Below are 22,819 nucleotides of genomic sequence, written 5' to 3'. Positions count from 1 at the left end.
ATAGGAGTTCCAGGGTTGGACAGTTACAGAGATCACCCTCATGGCTCGTTCTGCTTCCATTAGGGCTGTTCCGAAGCTTGCAACAAGCACAGAGCGTGACCTGCCAGGATCTGCTGACAGCCGTAGATGCCTGTGAAGAGCTGCTCCAAGAAGTAGACATCACCTCTTTTCTGCTTGCACTATGTGGCCATACTTGGGGTTTGCCTCATGCACCCCCAAGCCCTGGTCCTCTCAGTCCAGGGCCCTTCAGCAGTAGCATCGAAGAAGGACCAGAACCCCGGGAACGAGCTATCCTAGTTTCTGAGTCCAGGTTAGGATTGTTCTTGAAGGTTATTGAGCAGGGTTGTAGGAGACACATGGACCAAGTCCCTACAAGCAAGACCTTCCAGTCCAATGGAAGTTACCGAGAAGCAGTGGTACTTGCTTTGTTTCTGGTGTTGTCCCATTTGGCTTTGGTGGCAGTCTCTCCCAGGCATACCCACCTCTCCTAATTTAGTATGTTCTGTTTAGCTGAGTTAGAGCTAGCCCATTCCCAGGAGTAAACACAGAAATATTGATCATAAGAATTTTCCCGACTGATGTGAGTGTATCGTTCATCCCTGAGTCCCCACAGTGGGCTTCCACAGCCGCTGCTGAAGGGAGGCTAGAGAGAAGGACAAAGGCAGGCCGGTAGATGCTCTGTTAGCTTCTGCAGTGCTGCTGTTGAGGAAAGAGCAGCTAGAATAGGGAGGGTGCTGCGGGCTTCACCCCAGTGACTGCTCTGGAGGCCCAGATCTTCCCCATTCTCCATGCCCTTCTCCAAGTGAACACACATTTCCTCTAACAAGCTTTGCTTCTCCTGCCCTCTTGTGCTGAGTGGTACCACCCTTCACCCAGTGATACAAGTCAGAAAGAGGGCCACCCTTACTGTAAGAAATGTGTAGATCAGAGCCCGAAGGGAGAGGGCTGACTCCCGTGGTCACCTCCCAGGCTCTGCTCTGACACCTTGATAACAGGATGGGTGCTGCTCTGGCACTAGGTGATTCTTAATCCTGACATGCTCCTTCCAACCCCAGTATAGAGACCGAGGACCTAAGTGAGCCCGAGTTTCAGAGCACCCGTGTCCCTGGGAATTCAGACCCTGGTCCAGAGATTTCTCTGGCAGATGTCTGCCAGCTCAGAGGCGAAGCACATGATGCCCTTCACAGCCTCATCCAGGTGGGAACTGGGGAGCAGAAGCAGGCGGCCATGCAGCCCGCAGACTCTCCCGAGTTGAGGATGGCCACGTGTCCTGGTCTTCAGGGATGGTTGACCTCATAGCCTTTTCCTCACCAGGAGAAGTTCCTGGAGATCAGCCGTCTGCACTTCCGCACCGTGCCCTCCAACCCACACTACTTCTTCTATTGCCCTCCGTCCAGTAGGCGAGAGGTGAGAAGCTTCTCCTTCCCTTCTGCTTACCCAACCCAGAGCCTGTCTGAATCCTTGTGAATCTTAGTTCCCTGATGCCTGGATATCCTGCTTTGGTCACCTGTTCACACACACTCCCCCAACCATCTCCTCAGGATGAGGGACCCCGAGACACCGTGGACAGAAAAATCAGCGACCTGGAATTTTCAGAGGCTGAGCTTGTGGGAGAGGAAGGTGTGTGAGCAAGGGGGTAAAACTGGGATAACTATTTCCAGCCAGGATTCAGTGCCCCCCCCCACTGCTGCCCTCTTCTGTTAATCACATCTTACACCTCTAGGGGACACATCTGCCTGCTGTGTGGTCACCGAAAGTGATCCAGAGCTGGAGGTGGAATACCGAGAGAGCCGAGAACCAGACCTGGGGCCTGCGGGGCTAGACTCTGCATCACTGTCAGATGCAGACACTGTGAACCCCGATGAGGACTCCTTCAGTATCTTAGGGGGTGACTCCCCCACTGGGCCCGACAGCCTCATGCATGACCTGCCTCCTCTCTTCCTGCATCTTACATGCTCTGTGCGGTTGCGTGGGCAGCACAGTTCAGTGCCTGTGTGCAGCCTGCCCACCTGCCTGGGTAAGTTTAGGGGAGCCAAGAGGAAAGCCATGTGGCTTGTTTGCCTGCCTGTTCTTGGGGACAGGGGAGGTGGGAGAACCTAGGAGAATGACTTGGTATCATTTAGAACTTGGGAAGCTATACTTTTTCCAGGGTTTCCAGAAACTCCTAATTTTACTTCTGTCACAGGTCAAGTGCTTTCTAGTCTGGAGGGACCCCCAATTGGAGGCCGAGTCCCTCTGAGGGACCTCAGTATCACTCTTGATGTCTTTGTGTTAACCTTACCCCTGGAAGTGGAACTACCCCCTGCCTCGGACCCTCAGCACCATCGGTACGGCAGCAGGCTTGGCAGGTTCTGAGGCACTGGGGAGCACGGGACCTCGGGAGAGCCTAGGAAGATAGTAGCTCCAGGTCTTTGACTTTTGCTCCTCCCCTGTTTAGGTCAACATCCGAGAGCAGTGCTTCATTCCCACGGTCTCCAGGGCAGCCATCGTCTTTAAGGTCAGATGATGGCCTAGGACCCCCAGTACCACCCCCAGAAGAAGAGAGGTACATCCTTTGTGTGTGTGTGATTTTCTTTTTATTATTTTATTTGTTTACATTTCAAATGTTATTCCCCTTCTCAGTCCCCCCTCCACGAGCCCCCTACCCTTTTTCCCCTCCCCTTCACCTCTAAGAGGGTGCTCCCCCACCAACCTTTTCTTACCTCCCTCTCAGTTTCTCCACTCCCCCTCGGTTTTCATTCTTGAGAAACTGGTTTATAAACCTTTCCTCCACTTAGGCATCTAGGACTGTCCAGTTTGGCCACACCCCACAGACTGGCTATTGAGAGCACTGTGAATGAGGTGAGCCTTCTCTCCTTCAGTGTAAGCAATACCCCCACCCTCCAGTGCTGTAGCTGACAACCGCTCGGGCAGATGCATGAGAGGACTGACGTAGGCTTCTCGCAGTCTGGGGAGACTGTCTTCTAGCATCTTGTGGTTTGAGTTGGGGTGATGCCCCAATAAGTGAGGGCTCACCACACACTCTGCTTGTAGATCCGCTGGCTGTTAGAAGACGAAATGGTAGGGGCACTCCGAAGAGGGGGCGTCCCCCAGAGCCCTACCCTGCACCGAGCGGCTGCCCACATTCATAGCTCTTCGGGACGCTCTACCTGCCTCCGCCAAGCTCCCCCTCTGAGTTTTGTGTTTGGGCCAGAGCGCTCCCTCACGCAGTTCAAGGAGGTAAGCTGCCCTTGGGATTCTGCTTCCCTGGGGCTCCATCTTTCTTGAAGTCCAGAAAGAAAGGTTTCTTAATTTGAAACCATAGAATCTTTCCTCTTGTATGTCTTTGCTGCCTCTGCCCCTCCCCCATTTGCCTGGAAGTGCAGTGCTGTGGACAGTAGCCCTACTCCCCAGCTTGTCATTGGGCAGAGCCACTCAGTCTTTTCTGCCTCAACAGTCATGGGCTCCCATCTGCTTCTGTGCGCAGTCACAGACACCTAACCTATGCTCTTGGCTCCTTCCCTAGGAGTTCAGACGCCTCCACCTCCCCGGCCATGTTCTCCTCGAGGACCCCGACAGTGGCTTCTTCTTTGTGGCAGCTGGCCAACAACCAGGTGGACTCCATGGAGAGCCCTCTTCAGCAGCCTGGGCTTGGCACAACCATGAAGACAGGGCTGAAGATGCTGAAGGGGAGGTAAGTCTGACCTGGGGACCGAGAGGTGTGGCAGTTGTCATATGGCTATATCTCAGTTCTGATTTCTGTTTTTCAGGTCCTGACAGGCAGCCCCCAGGTCCCTGGTTCCCTAGAAGATTCTGAAGGCACCCCCCTCATCAGCCTTCCCAGCCTGTCACAGGGAGGTAAGAGAAGATGGGCAGCATAGTCTCTGTCTCTCCAGCTTCCCTTTCTACTGACAGACCCTACGCAGGATCCAGAGACACAGCAGGCATTCCCTTCTCTGTACAGGAAGTCAGTCTGGGACTAGTCGGGGACTAAGCCTCATGTCCAGTCAAGGCAGTGTGGACTCAGACCACCTCGGTAAGCTCAGGGTGGGGGTGGAGGACCCCGTGTTGATGGCAGCTGGGTTTAGGGCTGCGTGTGGAAAGGTTTAGGTACGGGGATCAGAGAGGACCTACTTAAAGGAGACTGTCAAGCTTGACACCCTGTGATTCAGATGACTTTGGCTCAGCTAAGGGTGGGGTTGAATGTCAGCACATTTGACACAGGTTATGATGGTGGCAGCAGTGGCTCAGACAGTGAGGGTCCTGGCGAGACTCTTGGTGAGAAAGCCCTCTTCACACTGCGGACTCCACCTGGACCAGCACCTCCACAGCCGCCACTCTCTGTCCTTCCTGGGCCCTCCCTGCCTGATTTCTGGCTCATCGTCAGGATACTGCAGGATCGTGTGGAAGTGTACGCACATGCACGGTACGTAGAAACCATGTCCTGTGCCCCAGCGCCATCAGCTTCTGTGCACAGTCACACAGCACCTCTCAAGGGTTACTGACAATCCCTAAAACCTGGCATAGTGACATGTACCTTTAACTCTACACTGGGAACGCAGAGGTAGGAGCAGCTCTCTTAAGTCTGAGATCAGCTTGGTCTACATTGAATGCTCCAGGTAAGCAGGGCTACAGGGAAACCCTTTCTTAGAGAGAAAAAGAGAAGCCGGAGAGCTTTGGTAGGAGCAGCTCTCTAAGTCTAGGCCTCCTGACCTCTTCCAGGAGAAGCACACCACTCTTGATTTTGGTTTGTTTGTTCTGTGACACAGGGCTACCCCTGAACTCATTACGTAGAGCACTCTGGCTCTGAACTCATAGAGGTCTGCCTGCCTTTGCCTTGAGAAGGCTGAGAGGAAAGGTGTGTGCCTCCATGCCCAGCTCTCTGGACTTTCTTAGTGGGGTTGAAAGGCTAAAGGGGATTATGACTTCTCCCTGAGCCTTAAGAGCATCAGGTCCATAAACACTTGAAGGCCTTAAGTTCATCAAAGCTTTGATGACATTTAGTAAACATGAGAGCGGCGGCTGGTGTCTGACAAGTGCGCATAGCGTGCCGGGCCTGTCTAGCACATGCCGGGATCAGCTTGTCTAAGTGACCCGGCCTATCACGTCACACCAGCTCTACACAGCATTCCCCAAACAGTGTGAGAAACTGCAGAGACTTGAATACTTGCCCAAGGCCACAGTAAGTGACAGAGCAAGGGCTCACAGCTGGGCATCTGCTTAAACAGCCTGCTTTTAGAGGTGGCACAAGGGAAGACCACCAGCTTGACTGAGCTTTGAGAATAACAGAGGAATGCTGGGTGATGGGAGCCTCTGTAGTCCATGAGGGAGCTGACGAGGCAAGCGTGCAGCCTAGGCTTCCAAAAGCACGGAAGTCTGTCTCCCATCCCATAGGCTCCCTTCCTTCTTACATCTTTACCTCCCTTACATAGTTTCCTTTGGCGACAGCTCCATGACCTTCCCTCCAGCTCAGGACACCTAAAACTGCCTCCCTCTGCAGTTCTGTCATCTTTGTCCTTCCTGCCCAGGAGCCTGAGTCGTGAGGATGGCGGCCCCGGCACCGAGTGTCGCCACCTGCAGCAACTCCTGGTGAGGCGTGTTGGGGAAATCTGCAGAGAAGTCAATCAGGTAAGTCAGCCCGGGGCAGGGCTCGGGGACTGAAAGGAGGAGGAAGGAAGTCCTAGGAACCAAACTTTTAGAGTTGAGTGGTCTGTCTCAGACTGAGCAGTGACAGAAACCTTTTCCATGTCCCCAGATCTGGAAATCTGTTATTGCCACAGCTCCCTACAAACTGAGGGGTTCTCATTCCCTGCCAGTGACCCTTGAGATGTTTCCTGTGCTTACACTGGGAAGTCAGTGAGACTCAGACACAGGGACCCTGACTGTGGTGGTATGTAGAAGAGGCCAGACAGGCACTGAACAACTAAAATGCATGGATGATGTCAGTGTCGGCTGTGAAGAATTCTGTAGTGGAAAAGCGAGGCTGCTTGGAGAGCACATGGGAGAGCTCTGGCCCGGACTGTCTGGGAACACGTCTTGGTTAAAGCAGTTTTAAGTTGAGAGCTGAAGGCTAGTGACCAGGCTCTGGTGAGGAACGAAGACTTGCTGGGTTTGCTCTGAGTTAAGCCGGATGCTGCTCCCTCGGAACCGGCGCTGCGCTTGCTGGTGTCCTTCCACATCGGTGGTGGGGTTTTTGTTTTGTTTTGTTTTGTATTTTTCCTTTTGCAAATTCAGAATTTCTGACTCTCAAGCTACCTGTCCACATTTGGCCCATCCTTCTTCATGCCAATCTCCCCGTCCAGTCCAAACACCTGTATCCCCTTTCCCAGTGCAGACTGAACAGTGTCTGAAGCCGTGCACTCTGGGTCCCTTTGACAAGAAACCATTTCTTGACTTTCACTTGACAGTGCCTAGGAGTAACCTTTTCACACTCCCAGGGTAGGCCATTCCAAGTCACAGCAGGCAAGGTTGATGCGGTATCAAAGCAGACTGTCCTCAGTACACCCATGAATCCGTATTTCTGACACACTGTACTTTAGATGTCCAGGCTGTGCTCCTGTTTGACCTCAGACCTCAGTAATGGTGGGCATTCTCTGCGTCATCACCCACATACTAGAAAGCGTTTCAGTTTTCTGACATTTGCTTCTTCTAGCGACTGCTCCTTCAGGATCTCCACGACAGTCACGTGTGTAACTCCCTTCTGGTGGCCGAAAGCGAAGAAGATCTGTGGCGCAGTGAGACGCCTTTTCATTCCCGTCAGCGGGCGGTCCTGCCCAGCGACGGTACGGTCATAGCCAGGAGCCTCCCTCAGCAGGCAGCCTCTCTCTCTCTCTGTCCACTCCTCATGTGAGAAGCAAGACTGGAAAGATGAGCCCTGCACTTGGCTGCTGCGAGGTCACCACTGACTTTAAAGAGAGCAATTTCAGTGGAGGGAAGGAACAGAAGCCAGATGGATGACAAGGCAGAGTGAAGATAGAGCTGGAGCAGACTGCTCTTTCAACTAAGTCAGCAGAGAAAATGGATGTAGTGACGGAAGGAAGGTAGAGGCGAGCATAGCTGTCAAAGGAAAGGACAGATCTGAGCATGCCTCTGTTCAGTAGGGGGAGAGCCTGTAAGGGAGAGGCTACAGAACGCTACAGAAAAGAGACAGTTAGCTCTCGGCTGTTATCTGGCTTCCTAGTGGCTGGCCTTTGCCTGGCCTTGCCTTGGTACCTAAAACATTGACCTTAACCCAGCAGCAGAGTAGACAGGCAAGTAGTGTGAGGGAATGGGAAGTTGGCAGCCTACTCCACGGGGAGGAGACGGGGAGGAGCCAGAGACACTGTGGCAAGTTTGGTCTTCTGAGTGTCCCTCCAGGTGGGCAGACACAGGGCACCTTTGGGATTCCTAGGATTTCTGGTCATGGGAAGGAAGCATGCTAATCTAATAGGGGTAGTGATTGAAGTCTGGACCATTGGGCTTCCTTCTTTTGCACCTGGTTAGAGTATTTCTCTCAGCACATCCTAGGATGTTTCCATGTATAAAAGGAGAAACCCCATAGTTATCAACTGCTGTGGTTTTGAAGGCAGTTTCTGTACATTGAAAATGAGCCAGGATAACCAAGCACTGCCCCATCAGGACTCACAGCATTCTGGCATGTGCGGCTGGTCAAAGCCTAGGCACAGCTCTTCCTGGTTTTCTCCATGGTCTCCGAAGCCCGTAGGAGCTGCACTTGGAGCCAGTGTAGGTAGTATCTCTTAGGCAGCCTGTATGTTGCTGACCCTGATAGTAGTGTTTCTGGGAAGCCAAACTGCCCCTTCATCCTTCAGAAGGTTCCTCATTCACTGAGAACCAGGACAAGAATCAAACAGGGCATTGGACTGTGTCCATGGCCCTTAATTAGTACTACACCAGCATCTCTTCTTCAAAGCACAGGAGGGCTACCCCCACTCTGCAGCTTGTGAGCACAGACATCCATAAGCCGTTTCTTTTAATGAGCATTTACTATGGCTTTGGTAAAGACAGTAGTTTACTGGGCCACTGACATATGTTGTGATAAGCCAGAACCCCGTCTTTAGGATTGCCTTTCTTGTCACCTCTCCTTAGCTTCTTCAGAGTCTCCTTAAGATCATCCCAAAAGCCTCTGTACCATAGCCTGGCTTCTCAGAATGTACCTGAGCCTAGCTTATCTTTTACCCAATCTCTCCTTAGAGATAGATGGTCAGGGCTGAGGAATCAGGAGTAGGATTCTGGGGTAAGGAGGCTGAGACCTGGATATCCTGTTTGTTACCCATGCTGCCCCTCTGCAGATTATGCTGCTGATGAGAGCTGTGCTCCCCGAGGATACCTAGCAGCCACCATGCAATTTGTCCCTGGCCATTTCTCCTGTGACGTTGTATGGGGAACTGTGATCCGAGTCCATTCACGCCTCAAGATGGGACCCAGCATGGGGGTCTCTCGGGGTATGTGCTTGGTGTGAGAGAGCAGGTAGGAGCGGGAGATGGGGGAAAGAAAGTTCCTTACTCATGTTACTTCTGCAGCTATCCAAGCTCTGCGCTCGGTGCTCAATGCCTTCTCCGTAGTGAACCGGAAAAACATGTTTGTTTATCAAGAGCGAGCAACGAAGGCTGTGTACTACCTTCGGTATGTGGACTCTGAGAACATGGGTTAAAGCTTGAGTCAGGGATACATGGGCAGAGACATATCCAAAGACCGCACCTTTCTTTTCTAGGCTTCTGGAGACTTCTTGCAGTGACCGGCCATGGGAAGGGGATGCCCTACCTCCATCCCTAGCTCTATCCCGAAGCCAAGAACCCATCTACTCTGAGGATTCCGTGGCACGTGTCACCATTCCACCACGTGTTGTTCCCACGCACCCCTCATGCTTTGCTTTTTGGAGCTAGACCCTGACCACTGTTGTCCCTCTAGGCTCCTCGTTCCCCACTGGACATGGCTTCCAGCCGCAGTTCAGATGCTGTTCGCCCTGTGGGCCAAGTGGACAGACATATCCAGCTGCTGGTACATGGTGTAGGACAGGCAGGTAAGGACTCGGATCTGCTTCTCTCACAGCCATACAGTCGGCCCTGGCTTCCTCCTCCAGTGCTATGTTCTGGTGTTCTGGGCTTGGCTTGAGCAGCAGCTAGTGAGATAAGACAGCCTGATTGAGGTGCAGTGTAGGAAGAGGAGCAGACAGTTGAAGCTGCTTGGTCCACTGACACCTTCACTAATGTACTGCATGAAGTGGCTAGGATCAGTTAGGGGCTACACTGAGGGTCCCTGAGGTGTCCAGGTAATGTGTACCAGGGCTCAGGCTAATGCTATTGCATATTGTCAGAGTTTCATTTTGTCACTGTGATAAAACACTAACCAAAAGCAACCTAGGGAAGTTTATTTCAGCTTACAGGGTATATCATCAGTGGAAGTTAGGGCAGGATCTCAACAGCATGAAGCAGAAAGCATGGAGGGATGCTGGTGCTGGCTCACAGGCTCCTGCTTAGATGATGTTATTATAAAGCCTGCCGTCACCTTCCCACTGTGCTGCCCGCAGTGTCCTGGGTCCTCCTGTATCAACTACTAAAGCCAAACCTCCCACAGATATGCTCACACACCAGTGTCACCCAGGCAGTCCCTCAACTGACTGCATTGTCAGGTGACTCTAGGCTGAATCAAGTAGACAATTAAAGCTGAGTAGGACACATATCTTCTCTTTTAGTAGTTGAAACACAACTGTGAGACTGGTGATATTAAAATCACCATTTTTTTTAGATAAGGACTTTGAGAATTTTAGGTGAAATTCATGTATCCAAAATCACGTTGAGTAGCCTGGCAAAGCCAGAGCTTTGTGCGAGTTCCATTTTATCTGGAATACGTAGCTCTGTCCAGTCCTGTAGTTGTGGTCGGGGCATCAGGCTGGGACTAAAGATGGCTGAACCTCTCACAATCTCTGTCTTTCTAACACCGCTCTGTCAAGGTCCTGAAATTACAGATGAGTTAGTACGCGTTCTGCGCCGGCGGCTGGATGAGGCCACACTGGACATCATCACAGTCATGCTGGTTCGGAATTGCAAGCTGACCCCGGCTGATGTAGAGGTCAGCTGCCTGTCTGACACCAGCATGCTTTTCAGACTCAGCCACAGGTGCTGGGCAAATCTAGGATAGACTCCATGGCTTCAGCTCTGTCTCTTGTAACTGCAGTTCATCCAACCTCCTGGGAGTCTTCCTTCAGAGGTGCTGCATCTGATCCTGCCTCCGTCCTGCAGACCCTGGCTTCCTGCCCTGGCCTGGTACCTCCGTCAGAACTTACTCACCTTCCTGCACTCCCCCAAGTACACAGACAGCAATAGCCGGAACCATTTCCAAGTGAGATTGCTGTCACTTGCCCACACTCCTGTGCCCCCTTCCCCTGCACACCCAGACTGACTTTTCTCTGGATCCTTGTATCTGTGTCTGTGCCCGTGAGCCTGTATACACCCCTGCCCCTGTTTTCTGAGCTCTGTGCATACCCGTACCCTCCTCCCTACTCGCCCTGCGTCTTAGTGCTCACAATGTTCTCTCTCCAGCATCCACTCCCAGCACAGGTTGGCCTCCCCGACTTGGACATCTACTTGTATAATAAACCTGGTGGACAGGGCACTGGTGGCAAAGGTAAATTGCAGGGCTTAGGCCTGTGGTACTACACCAGGTACAAGAAAGGCTTCTTTTTTATTTTCAGGCTAGAGAGCCTTGTTGCTGAGGAGGGTCCGGGAGAGGGGCTGTGTGCAAGTGCCAAGTCTGAGCCTTCCTATGGATTCTGTACAGGGGTTGCCTGCATCACTCTAGCCTTTGTGGAAGAAGGAGGAGCCCCCATCTCACTGGCATCATGGCCCCCCTCTTCTCCGGGGCCCCCAGGCCCATTAAAAGAGGAAGAATTTGAGCAACTGACTCAGGTCATTCGCTGCCCAAACACACTGGACAGTTCTTCAGGTAAGACAGCCTGTTGGGCTGGAGTGTTCCATCGGTGCTGTGAAGGCAAAGGTGGCAGTTAGGATGGACTGCAGCCATAGGTGACTTCCATTTTCCCCTTCAGCTCAGGATGGGTCCCCATGGCTTCGCCTGGATGTGTGGGAAAAGGGGAACATTAGCATAGTACAACTGGAGGAGAAGCTCCGGGCCGCTGCTCGCCAGGCCCTGGCTGACGCCATCATGGAGCTGCGTCTGCTGCCAGCTTCGCTGTGTACAGAAGACATACCTCCAGGTATGCAAATCAAGAACCCAGTGAAAGTCAGAAATCAAGGCAGGATCATGTGCTGGGCAAGGGTGCAGAAACGAGGTTCATGGATAGAAGCAGGGTGCCCCATCAAAAATACTCATTCAGCTGCCCCTCTCCCTCCTCAGCACATATAGCTGAAGAGGGGATAGCCTCAGGAACTCATCTTACAAGCATGTGCAGCTGTGCACATTCAAGTTTCATACACCCACTAGCAGAGTAGGTGTTGAGACACTTGTGCCAGGCTTGAGGTGAGCTTTTCGGTAAAGGGGACCCATGATGGGAGCCTGCAATGTTTGGTGTCCACAGGAAGTCTGAAGAGCGGGCCTTTGGAAACCAAGAACCCTGCTTGCCGGGCCAGTACCTTTCCCTCCACCCCTGTCTCCGGGGAGCCTGTGACTCCACCAAGCAAAGCTGGCCGCCGCAGCTTCTGGGATATGCTGGTAATGGAAGGGAGTGGTGGCATGGCTTCTAACTGCCTGCTTCCCGGCTGCGCCAGTCCTCTCCCCCTTCAGCCTTTTCATGTGTCTTCAGATCAAACTGCTCTGTCCTTTGGGTAGGAGTTTGCAAACCAGCAAGCTCTCCTTGCTCTAGCGCAGCGGTTCTCAGCCTTCCTAGTGCTGTGACCCTTCCTCATGCTGTGGGGACCTCCAACCATAAAATGTAACATTGCTACTGTTAGAGTGGTCATCTTTAGATGACACCTGTGAAGGGTCATTTGACACCCCCCACACACAGGTTGAGACCACGGTGAGAACTGCTGCTCTGGAGCCCCAGCTTACCAATTGCCTTCACCTCTAAACAATAGCGCTTTACCCATGGGGAAGATGAGCATTGGAAAACTTAGTAACCTTCCCAGGGCTGGGTAGTTAGCCTCCAGGACTGAGCTATCAGGGCCTGAAGCAGGACACTGACCCCTCGAGGCTCATCTCTGCTCCACAGAGCTTCCATCCCTTCTTTCCTCTTCCTAATAGCCCTTCCTTATTTCCCGCACTGTTGCTAGAGTAAAACAGAAGCTGGAGACTTGGGTTCCCCCAAAACAACTGATGATATCGTCCTGGGTCGGCCAGAAGACACTCGGGGTCGGAGACGGCATAAAACTGAGAACGTTCGGACCCCAGGTGGAACTGAGCGGGCACCAGGCTCAGATTCTGGAGCCCAGAGACAAAGGTGTGTATGTGGTATGGTGTCGTGTTAGGGTATGTCCACGTGAAAGTCCTCAGTGGGTGGTTGGTAGCTGTGTGTGTCCTATGAGTGTAGTGTTCTAACCCCTACTCTGTCCTTAGACGCCGGACAACACAGCTAGAGGAGGGTGAGGTGGGGACTCTGCACCCCGTGTTTGCTCATGCCATTCAGCGCTGGATGGGATTCATGGTTCAGATCGGTGAGAGCCTCACCCCTGCCCCTTCCTCAGGCCTTGGTCTGCATTCCATGCTGCAGCCCTGCAGTGACTTCTCTGTCTTCCAGGTTGTGCCTCAGTGTCCCGGAGCTCCACCCACATGGTATCCCGGTTTCTCCTTCCATCCATCCTGTCAGAGTTCACCACCCTGGTCATCTCAATGGCTGGAGACACCAGTGTCCGTGTCTTTGAGCAGCATTTGTGAGTTTGAGATCTGGAGGAGTGAAAGACTCTGGCCTTCCCCAGATCCTGCCAGAGTCTGGCAACTACAGGAAGCTAAGCCAGTAGGGGCTGGGCTAGGAGAGGTGGGCACAAGGCTCAGGAGGTGCAGGAAGGCCAGAAAATGGAGCCAGGAATTTTTGCCTTCCTAACCACATCTTCCTCCCAACAGAAGTTCCGAGCCAGATGTCTTCAGCCCTTGTTCCCCCGGGCAGCTGGGCCCAGCCCCCCGCCCAGCAGCTGAGCGGCACCTTCTTCTTCTGGGAAGGAACTTTGCACAGTGGAGGAGACCAACCCAGCAGGGTAAGGAGATGGTGGGCTCCAGGGACTGCTGGGTAGTCGCTGACCCTGCAGGGAGAAGGTGGGATCTGGGGCTCTGCCCACAGCCCCCAATGTCCTCTTCTCTCTCTGTAGCTGCCAAAGCTGTGCAGCGCTTCGAGTCAGGAGGAGACGGAAGCCCAGGCCGAAGTGCTCCCCGGCAAAGGTTTTTGCTGCTAGAGGTTACAGACAAGAAGGTAAATGTGAGGGTCCAGGGCTGGAGGGAGGGGGAGGAGTTCTGTGACCTCCCTGACCCTGACACCTGATCTCTAGCTTCAGCTGCTGACTTATAACTGGGCTCCAGACCTGGGGGCAGCATTGGGCCGAGCTCTGATCCGCCTTGTCCAGTGGCAGAATGCACGAGCCCACCTCATCTCCTGCCTACTCAGCCAGAAGCTCGGGCTCTTCCACCACTGTGGCCAGTTGGACTTTCCTGTGCGAGATGGAAAGGTACCTGTTGCCTAGCTCCTGCTCACAGTTCTGGCCACTGAGTTGCCAGCTAAAGAAACAAGGGAGACAGGCTCAGAACAGAAGTGGTAGCATAGGAAGCCCCGATGCAGAGCTAAGGGTTCAAGGTCAGAGGGCCTAAGCCTGGCATGATTCTCCCTCTCAGGAGCCAAACCCATTCCTGCTGCCAACCATGGAAGTGGAGACCCTCATCCGGAATGCAAGCCCTCCACTGAGTCGTGAACAGGGCCGGCTGAGTGGGTCCTCTCGTGGTGGAGGACCCCTTTCCTTGGACACATTTCCCTTTGATGAAGCCCTGAGGGACATCACAGCTGCTCGCCCCAGCTCCACAGGTGGTCCTGCGCCCAGACCTCCAGATCCTGTGACCTACCATGGGCAGCAGTTCTTAGAAATCAAGTTGACAGAGCGAAAAGGTAAGGAATGTGGGCCAGGCGGCAGGGAGGGAAAATTCAGCTGCAAAGGCTACTGCCAATGACTCCCACCCCCAGAGCTGGAGCGCCAGATGAAGATGGAGAACCTGTTTGTAACGTGGCAGCAGCGTTCTGCACCAGCCAGCATGCCCATCAGTGTGAGTAGCCCCTCTGCATCCTGCACAAAGATCTCTGGCCCTCCCTTGGCCACTGTTCCAGAGCTTACTGCCCTGTGTCCAGGCTGGGGAGCTGGAGACCCTGAAGCAGTCATCCCGCTTGGTGCATTACTGTGCGACAGCTCTGCTCTTTGACCCAGCTGCCTGGCTGCATGGACCCCCAGAGACTTCTGCACCCCCCGAAGGGCAGGTAAGGCTTAGGCTTCCTCAAAGGCCTGGACCCAGCAGTAGCCCACACTCCATTTCTACAGGGTTGTTGTTAGATAACAAGCCTTAATTCTCACAGCGACGGCTGCGCCCTGATTCAGGGTCTGGAAGCCGAGAGGTTCCTACAAGCTGCGAATCCTTGGATGTGCCTCCTCCAGGAGCCCGAGAAGAGCCATGGCTGAAGGAGCTGAGCTTGGCCTTCCTGCAGCAATACGTGCAGTATCTGCAGAGCATAGGCTTTGTGCTGGTACCACTCAGGCCCCCCTCACCTGCCCGCAGGTGAGTCCGCGCCTCCTTACCTACCCGCTTCTCCACCTCCACCGAGGCCCCGCGGCCTCCCTTTCTTCCTTGGCTCCCTTGACTGCTCAGGCACAGTCATCACTTGTACACATATATGAAGATCTTAAACACTGGGCATGTAGCCCTCCTGCATGTCCTACAGTCCTTATGCGGTTTACAGAACTCACAAGCACATGCACAGACCATCCGTCCTCACCAAGCTTGTGCCCACCCACACCTCGTTTGTTTACATGTCTGCATATATCCATACATGCAGATCTCACATATGCTCCTAAACATTTACGTTTCGGTATTGTTGATTCCTGACTTGGTCCTTGTGTTGACATCTTTACCTTGGTCTGTTTTCACCAAAGCCCTCTGCACTGGTCCTACTTGGACCCCTCCATGGTCTGTTCTTAGTCATACGTGACTCTCTGGCTGTCACCGACAACCTGAGTCCTGGAATGCCATCAGACCCTAAGCCTGGCAATCCAGTAACAACTTTTCTTGTCTTAGGCCAGCTCCAAAGTCTGTATTTTTTTGTCAATCACTCTCTCTCTCTCTCTCTCTCTCTCTCTCTCTCTCTCTCTCTCTGTGTGTGTGTGTGTGTGTGTGTGTGTGTGTGTGTGTGTGTACAAAGACTAGCCTGACCTCTTTTTTCTGTGTAGACCTTGATAATCCATCCAAGGGTGTTCGTTCTGACTTGATGAGCTTGTGTGCTGACAGAAACACTGACCACACACTTTGAGCTGGTGTTTCCAGTTCAGACCATGGAGTTTGAGCAGATGCAGGAAATGTGAGAAAACTAATGGTGCTAAACCTGAGTGACTTCAGTACCGCTGCCAGTGTGAGCCATCTTGCCTTCAGATGGCCAGTGAGAAAAAGCGACACTAATTCTTAAATAATATGTTTTCTAGAACATAATTTAAAGTTAAACATCCCCTCCTCACCAGTTTTAGCAATCTCTGAGTCGAATAGCACTTCCCCTGAGGGTTAAATGGAACATTTCTTCATCTGACAGCCACGTCCATGGCCTGCGGTGGTACCTCTGCAGTGGTAGATGGGAACTAGATAGCAAGTGTTGTGATTGGTGTACTGAGTTCACTGATCCCAGACTAACATCATTAGGGTCAGGAACCTAAAGGACCCCCACGCGGGTTCAAGGCTGGTGAGCCCCCAGCATGTGCCCCCTTTCCCCTGCCTCTAAGCATTGGTGCTCCAGTTACTGCTCTTCTTTCATACAGCACACGGGGCCCGCCAGCCCTTTCAGGCTCTGAAAGTCCTTCCCTGCCTCTCATCCTCCTGCTCAGTGGTTAGAGTGGCCGCTGCCTTCCACAGGACACAGACTTGGTTCAGATAACTTACAGCCACCTCTAACTCCAGCTCTTGGGGACCTGATGCCCCCTTCTAGCCTTCACAAGTGTATGCAGACATATCACACACTCACATAGACACACATACAGACACGTAAGTAAAAAATTGTAGAAATGGACAGTGAGGCTGTCATTTCCCCCAATTTAAAGAAAACTGCTTTTCCCCCTTAGAGAACTATGCTAACAGGGCATCTAGCATCTCCTAGTAAAACCTCAGACATGCCTTATCTTCCTCCCCTCTGCAGACCTCCTCTCTCCCAGGTAACAGGGATAATGCCTGGTCTGTTGCCCCCCTACACCCACCCATGAACACAGCTTACTTACCGACAGTACTAGCTGCCCTGCACCTCCCTAGCTGGACTCCAGCCCTAGCCTTGCTTCCTGGGGAACCCTGAGCAAACCCATCCTCAGTCCTAACTCTTGCCTGGAAAGCAATGCCATGCAAAATGGCCTGGTGCCAGAGCCCTTCAGCCCCTGGCCTGCCTCATTCAGCCTCTGTCTCTCTTCTCTGCAGCACCAGCCGGCTACGGGCTATGGCTATCCTTGGAACAGAGGGTCGAGGCTCCTTCTCCTGCCCCAAAGCCAAGGCCGAGGGGAGCCCAAAGGTAACTCCTTGTCACATAATAGAAGTCAGTAGTGATCTGAGTTATGACCTCTCAATACCCAAAGCCATCGATCCTGACTGATAAACAGACCTGCTGGTCCTGGATTATCATTACTAAAGCCAGGAACCTAAAGGGCCTCTGCCGTGCTGGTTCAAGGCTGGTGAGCCCCGGACATGTCTCCTTTTCCTTCAGAGCACCAGCACCGTGGTCACCACCTACCACCTGCAGCGGGCACTGCCTGGGGGCATCATCCTCATGGAGCTGACATTCCAGGTGAGAAGGGGACACCGAGTGGGTGGAGCTCTGCTCGCCTCTCACACTCTCCTCACCTGTCTCACCCTCTTTTCAGGGCTGTTACTTCTGTGTCAAACAGTTTGCTCTGGAATGTTCCCGAATCCCGATGGGACAAGCTGTTAACTCTCAGGTATGTGGTGGGGACAGGGTAATATGGAGTGGACAGAGAGCTTAGACACAGCCATTGCCTCGCCGTTGTGTGGTGGGCACTATAGCCTGGTAATGGGTCAAATGCTAACTGGACTGTTGTTTTGTCTGACCCTGGGAGGTCCAAAGCTACACTCAGCTGTAGCACTAAAGCAAGTCAGTACAGAGATGGGCCCTGTCCTGTGCCAGCACAATATGCCATTACACATAGCATAATACCATTACAATGTGACACACCAGGTCAGTGCCATGCAAGACCTGGTCTGATGCAAACGGGACAGTTTGCATTGTCTGTGTAGTCACCAACACTGGCACTTGTCTGCCTCAAGTTCCTTGATGCCCTGGAGGGGCAGGCTCAAAGGTGTGTGGTTAGTGAAAGAGCAAGTAAGGTCAGCAACTTGGAGCCCTGGCTTGCTTGGTTTGTCTTCTCAAGTTGCCAGAAGTGTCACAATAGGGTCTATACCTTGTAAGCTTATGTACACCTCTGAAAGATTGAGGATTTAGTGGGATCCAATGCCATCAAACGCCTCCTCTCCATTGTGGGGAACTCCCATACCTGGATGATTCAAACCTAGCTCCAGATGGTTGCCTTTGCTTTGAACATTGAGCATACATACATGGTCACAGTATGCTGCAGGATAATAGTACCCTGAAAGGCATCATGGCTTCATGTGCAGGAAGCTGCCTGGACCAGAGTACTCAGAAGGGAGCTGTGGGTAGCTGGGTCATCCTCACTCACGCTGTTCTGTAGATTGGAGTGCGCCTGACTTCCAGGGTTTGCCAAGCTCTCTCTGTCCCTCCTTCTCTAAGTCTCTAGCCTTGTGCAGGCTTCTCTTTTGTTTGGGTTTAGTTTTTGAGATAGGTCTTAGATAGCCCAGGCTTCCCTGGACTCACTGTGAAGCCGAAAGTGACTTTGCATTCCTTTTTCTCCTCTCCATCTCCAGCTGATATGTACATGTGCTCAGGTGTCTAAACTGTAGGTGCCATCATTCATTAAGTGTCCATTGCATGTACTGATGGGAGAAAAGCGGTTTATTTCTAGGCAGATGATGAGTGCGAAGGTCACAGAAATTTTGCCCTGCAACACAAAGCTCATCAGTGGCAGACTTGGGTGAAATCTAGGTTTCCGAGATACTGATCTCACCCTAGTCTGTTTTGTGTCATCACACTGTCCCTGACAGATTTGTGCATTCTCTCTAAGGTGGGTGATGCCAGAGACACTGGTTGACGAAGGCCATGTAGCTAGTCTTTTTCCTTCTGATGTTGGTTTGCTTTCATTCCAACTCCTGATGCTCCCTCGGGTGCCCAGATGGAGCCTGCCGTTCGAGTACCACACACACTCTTGTGAACACTGTTGGTGGAGTGTACCATCAAGAGAAGGGCATACTCCTTATACCTGCCTCTCGCCCTCTCCTTCCTCTACTGTCCTTCATTCAGTCAGACTCAAAGGCACGCCCTGTCCTGTCCATCATCCCTGTCCTCTCCGTCATCCCTGTCCTGTCTGTCATCCCTGTCCTGTCCGTTATCCCTGTCCTGTCTGTCATCCCTGTCCTGTCATCTCTGTCCTCTCTGTCATCCCTGTCCTGTCCACCATCCCTGTCCTATCTGTCATCCCTGTCCTGTCCATCATCTCTGTCCTATCTGTCATCCCTGTCCTGTCCATCATCTCTGTCCTATCTGTCATCCCTGTCCTGTCCATCATCTCTGTCCTATCTGTCATCCCTGTCCTGTCCGTCATCCCTGTCCTGTCCGTCATCCCTGTCCTCTCTGTCATCTCTGTCCTCTCTGTCATCCCTGTCCTCTCCATCATCCCTGTCCTCTCCGTCATCCCTGTCCTCTGTGTCTGTTCCCCTGTACTTACAATGGCCACTGGTAAGTACATGGTTGGCCATCTATGTAAATTCAAATGCAGTAGTAACAAGGCTTAACTACCCAAATGGCCCAGTTCCAAATAAACAGGAGTCCAGCACCATATTACAGAGTGTAAGAGGAAGGCTCCCCATAGAAACTGCTGGCTGAGGGAATTCTACTGGGCCCACAGCAACAGGAAGCAGTGCCAAGCGTCTCTGCCCAGGAAGAGAGACATTTGATTTGGGCAGCTGTATTCCCACACCGTAACCCTGCCTCCTGCTCTTCCTCCCAGCTGTCCCTGCTGTTCACTGAGGAATGTGACAAGGTCCGTGATCTGATGCATGTACACTCCTTCAGCTATGACTTCCACCTGCGCCTCGTGCACCAGCACGTGCTCGGTGTCCACCTGGTACTGCGGCATGGCTACCACCTCACCACCTTCCTGCAGCATTTCCTGGCCCACCACCCTGATGGACCCCACTTTGGCCGTAATCATATTTACCAAGGTCAGTGCCCAAGGGCAAGCCAGTGAGGCTACATGGCAGGCCTGGCCTGGCAGGACCGTGAATTACTCATTTCCCTCACACCATATCCGTGCTTTCAGTCTCTGAGTGTCTCCTAAGTTTCTTATGGTTGGTTTCACATCAGAATTAGGGCCCTGTGTCATCCTGTTATCTCATCTCTGCAACATTACATAGGGGCTTAGGGAGGGGTCCCCGGGAAATCAAATCCTCAGTATTCTCATTCCCTGCTCCACCAGCTCAGGTGGCTTGTCCCAGGCTCAGTGTCTGTTTTTCCTGTAACTTGCCCTGTAGGGACACTGGAGCTCCCCACCCCACTCATTGCTGCCCACCAGTTATACAACTATGTGGCTGACCATGCCAGTTCTTACCACATGAAGCCACTGCGAATGGCCCGGCCCGGTGGCCCAGAGCATAATGAGTATGCCCTGGTGTCAGCATGGCACAGGTAAGGCCAAGAGGCAGCTCCCAGCTCCTCCGGTTGGGCTGAGGTCAGGGGCTACACTTGGAGTAAGATTTTGTTTTCTAGGGCACAGGGGTTGGGACTGGTTTCAATTGAGCCTCAGAGTTGGCATCTCTCCCACCCCAACTGCACAGCTCTGGCTCCTATCTGGACTCCGAAGGGCTTCGGCATCAGGATGACTTTGACGTGTCTCTGCTTGTCTGTCACTCTGCTGCACCCTTTGAGGAGCAAGGAGAAGCTGAACGACATGTGCTGAGGTCAGAACTCTTAACCTTCACTGTACCCATTTCTCAGATTTTCTATTCCTACCCTAAGTCTATTGCTGTGGCACTCCCCCACTCTCCTGCCCCTTCTGTTCCCCAGGCTTCAGTTCTTCGTGGTGCTCACCAGCCAACGAGAACTCTTCCCAAGACTCACTGCTGACATGCGCAGATTCCGGAAGCCATCCAGGCTTCCCCTTGAGCCAGAGGCTTCTGGGAGCTTGGTCGGTAGCCCTGGGGAGGCCTCGGGAATTATGCTGGCCCCAGGACCAGCTCCTCTATTTCCACCACTGGCTGCAGAAGTGGGTATGGCCCGGGCACGGCTGGCACAGCTGGTCAGGTTGGCTGGTGGGCACTGCCGGCGGGATACCCTCTGGAAGCGCCTCTTCTTGCTGGAGCCACCAGGACCTGACCGGCTAAGGCTAGGAGGGCGCTTGGCCCTGGCAGAGCTGGAGGAGCTCTTGGAGGCAGTCCATGCCAAGTCCATTGCTGACATTGACCCCCAACTGGTAAGAGACCTGACCCCAGAGGCTAGCACTGCTGCTAGCCATGCCGGTGGCTGGGTTGGAGGGAAGGCAACTTGGGTGACTCTGGAGTGGTAGGCTCAGGGCTGTGAACCCTTCCCAGGACTGTTTCCTCTCCATGACGGTCTCGTGGTACCAGAGCCTCATCAAGGTTCTCCTAAGCCGGTTCCCCCAGAGCTGCCGCCATTTTCAGAGCCCAGATTTGGGAACCCAGTACCTGGTGAGTCCCGTTGGCCCTACTCTGAAAGGAAAACCAGCAGAAATCCTCACCTGACATAACAGAACCACTCAGGGCGGTGCGGCCCTAACAGTCTCTGCTTTACATTGTCATCTTGCTGGAATTAGAGCACACGGACAGCCATTGAGAACTCTGGGCACTGGGTGAGGAGTCTGAGCACCGATGCTGAGATGTGGGCCTGTTCCAAGCACGGCACTCAGACCACTGACACACACGCTCACCCTCCGGCTCCAGCGGTGGGTGATGAGTATGTGTGAGAAACTAGAGGCTGAAAGATCGGTACAGCTGTGCTCAGGGAGAGGCTCCGCAAAGACTTAGAGAGTGGGCGTTGTGAGCCTGGCAGTGAGTCTGGCACAAGATTTATCTCTGGCATGCCCTCGTTGTCCAGAGAAGCCAGGGCTGCAGTAGGGCACACAAAGGGCCATTTGGGCCACTGGTGATGGAGCACTGAAGCTGGAGTGGCTCAGGGGGGTGATGAGTTCCTGGGTAAGTTGAGTCTGTGGCCCATAAGGTATGTGGACATCTGTGATCAAGAAAGATGTAGACCACGGCCACGTTGGCAGATGGTACAGAAGCCCTGAGGAGAAATCACCCAGAGTGGATCGGGGACAGCTGACATGAAGAGGCAGTAGGAGGCCGAGGACTGGCTGGAGGGGTGGCACCAAGGAAAACTGCCCTTCACTGATTGGCTTCCCTGTCATGATCTAGAAGGTTCTGACAGATTGAGGCCCAGTGTGGTAACATCACTGTGAATGAGCCAGGCTTGTAGATAGGATCAGGCAGTGAGTGACAGGAGGCCTCACCCTCTTGCCTCCATAAGCAGCCTTCCAGGAGGACTCCCACCCACTCGGGTGAGGTGAGTCTCACTCCCCGTTCTGTTGCTTCAGGTTGTGCTGAATCAGAAGTTCACCGACTGTTTTGTCTTAGTGTTTCTGGACTCACACTTGGGAAAGACGGTGAGAACAGGGCGAGGGGTTTCATGGAGGCTGTACCCCAAGTATTCCATCTCGGCCTCCTAAGGTTGGGCCACCACCCTCTGCACACAGCCCTCTGTTTTTTCCACAGCCTTCTCACCATTTCACTTCTGTCATGTTCTCCAGTCTCTTACGGTGGTTTTCCGAGAGCCCTTCCCGGTGCAGCCGCAGGACAGCGAGAGCCCCCCTGCCCAGATGGTCTCTACCTACCACCACTTGGAGTCTGTCATCAACACAGCCTGTTTCACCCTCTGGACCCGCCTCCTCTGAGAAAGTGGACCGCTGACTTTGTTGGTTGAATCATAGATCTATGAGCTTGCCCACTTGAGGCAGGACAGACTGGCACTTAGGATCCCCAGGGTGAACTCAGACACCAAGTGACACCAAAGGACTGAGCATGTCTGGGGTACTGCTGCTGCAGCCTGGCAACAGGGACATGGCTGCTGAACGGCCTGGACTCGCCTCAGGCCCCTGGGCCTGTGCAGAAGAGAATGCCTCCTTCCTGCACACCTGGTAGAGTACCAGGGAACGTCACACGATCTGACAAGCACTCAACTCGAGAGCTCTGCCACTTGGTCATCACTGCTGGACATTACACTGAGATAAGACTTGGTTCTGATCTTGACTCTTGCCTGTCAAGCACCTAAGACCAGTTTTACCTCCTCCCGTTCCCATTGGACCTTTGGTTTCTTGTCTTTGGGTAAGGAGGGCTCAGAAGCTCTCCTGTGTCCATAGCAACCCTGGCACCAACTGGATTTGAGCTTGAGCCATTTGTCCCTTCTCAGTGGGAGGGAATTAACTGAGACATTGAAGCATTAGACACTATGTGTCCCCCACCCCTGTAATATACACATATGAAAATATTCAGTGTGATTTTAATTCAGAGGAAG

The 22,819-nt window shown here is 53.0% G+C and overlaps 1 protein-coding gene across 1 annotated transcript in view; it reads left to right on the top strand.

Moving 5' to 3' along the window:
- The window catches only part of SZT2 (SZT2 subunit of KICSTOR complex), a 42,425-nt gene extending 19,684 nt beyond the window's left edge, over positions 1-22,741 (top strand). The window contains exons 28-72 of the mRNA XM_080921580.1: positions 64-310; positions 1,056-1,197; positions 1,315-1,407; positions 1,542-1,620; positions 1,724-2,017; positions 2,186-2,327; positions 2,438-2,545; positions 2,778-2,841; positions 3,034-3,219; positions 3,506-3,673; positions 3,750-3,837; positions 3,944-4,015; positions 4,204-4,405; positions 5,508-5,607; positions 6,632-6,761; positions 8,268-8,420; positions 8,499-8,601; positions 8,690-8,795; positions 8,887-8,998; positions 9,929-10,047; positions 10,153-10,317; positions 10,518-10,602; positions 10,756-10,920; positions 11,024-11,191; positions 11,513-11,646; positions 12,207-12,373; positions 12,490-12,587; positions 12,671-12,803; positions 12,994-13,124; positions 13,236-13,336; positions 13,413-13,589; positions 13,753-14,020; positions 14,096-14,175; positions 14,258-14,383; positions 14,480-14,679; positions 16,567-16,657; positions 16,850-16,930; positions 17,007-17,081; positions 19,242-19,455; positions 19,765-19,918; positions 20,068-20,190; positions 20,297-20,702; positions 20,821-20,937; positions 21,843-21,911; positions 22,056-22,741. Coding sequence (XP_080777706.1) covers positions 64-310; positions 1,056-1,197; positions 1,315-1,407; positions 1,542-1,620; positions 1,724-2,017; positions 2,186-2,327; positions 2,438-2,545; positions 2,778-2,841; positions 3,034-3,219; positions 3,506-3,673; positions 3,750-3,837; positions 3,944-4,015; positions 4,204-4,405; positions 5,508-5,607; positions 6,632-6,761; positions 8,268-8,420; positions 8,499-8,601; positions 8,690-8,795; positions 8,887-8,998; positions 9,929-10,047; positions 10,153-10,317; positions 10,518-10,602; positions 10,756-10,920; positions 11,024-11,191; positions 11,513-11,646; positions 12,207-12,373; positions 12,490-12,587; positions 12,671-12,803; positions 12,994-13,124; positions 13,236-13,336; positions 13,413-13,589; positions 13,753-14,020; positions 14,096-14,175; positions 14,258-14,383; positions 14,480-14,679; positions 16,567-16,657; positions 16,850-16,930; positions 17,007-17,081; positions 19,242-19,455; positions 19,765-19,918; positions 20,068-20,190; positions 20,297-20,702; positions 20,821-20,937; positions 21,843-21,911; positions 22,056-22,199 — 6,380 coding nt within the window. The 3' untranslated portion in view covers positions 22,200-22,741. The remainder of the gene's footprint in view (positions 1-63; positions 311-1,055; positions 1,198-1,314; positions 1,408-1,541; positions 1,621-1,723; positions 2,018-2,185; positions 2,328-2,437; positions 2,546-2,777; positions 2,842-3,033; positions 3,220-3,505; positions 3,674-3,749; positions 3,838-3,943; positions 4,016-4,203; positions 4,406-5,507; positions 5,608-6,631; positions 6,762-8,267; positions 8,421-8,498; positions 8,602-8,689; positions 8,796-8,886; positions 8,999-9,928; positions 10,048-10,152; positions 10,318-10,517; positions 10,603-10,755; positions 10,921-11,023; positions 11,192-11,512; positions 11,647-12,206; positions 12,374-12,489; positions 12,588-12,670; positions 12,804-12,993; positions 13,125-13,235; positions 13,337-13,412; positions 13,590-13,752; positions 14,021-14,095; positions 14,176-14,257; positions 14,384-14,479; positions 14,680-16,566; positions 16,658-16,849; positions 16,931-17,006; positions 17,082-19,241; positions 19,456-19,764; positions 19,919-20,067; positions 20,191-20,296; positions 20,703-20,820; positions 20,938-21,842; positions 21,912-22,055) is intronic.
- The last annotated feature ends 78 nt before the right edge of the window (positions 22,742-22,819 follow it).

The sequence above is a fragment of the Micromys minutus genome (assembly GCF_963924665.1).
Source record: "Micromys minutus genome assembly, chromosome: 9".
Lineage (NCBI taxonomy): Eukaryota > Metazoa > Chordata > Mammalia > Rodentia > Muridae > Micromys > Micromys minutus.
Note: the sequence above shows the minus strand (reverse complement) of the source record. Positions and strands in the feature narration are given on the sequence as shown.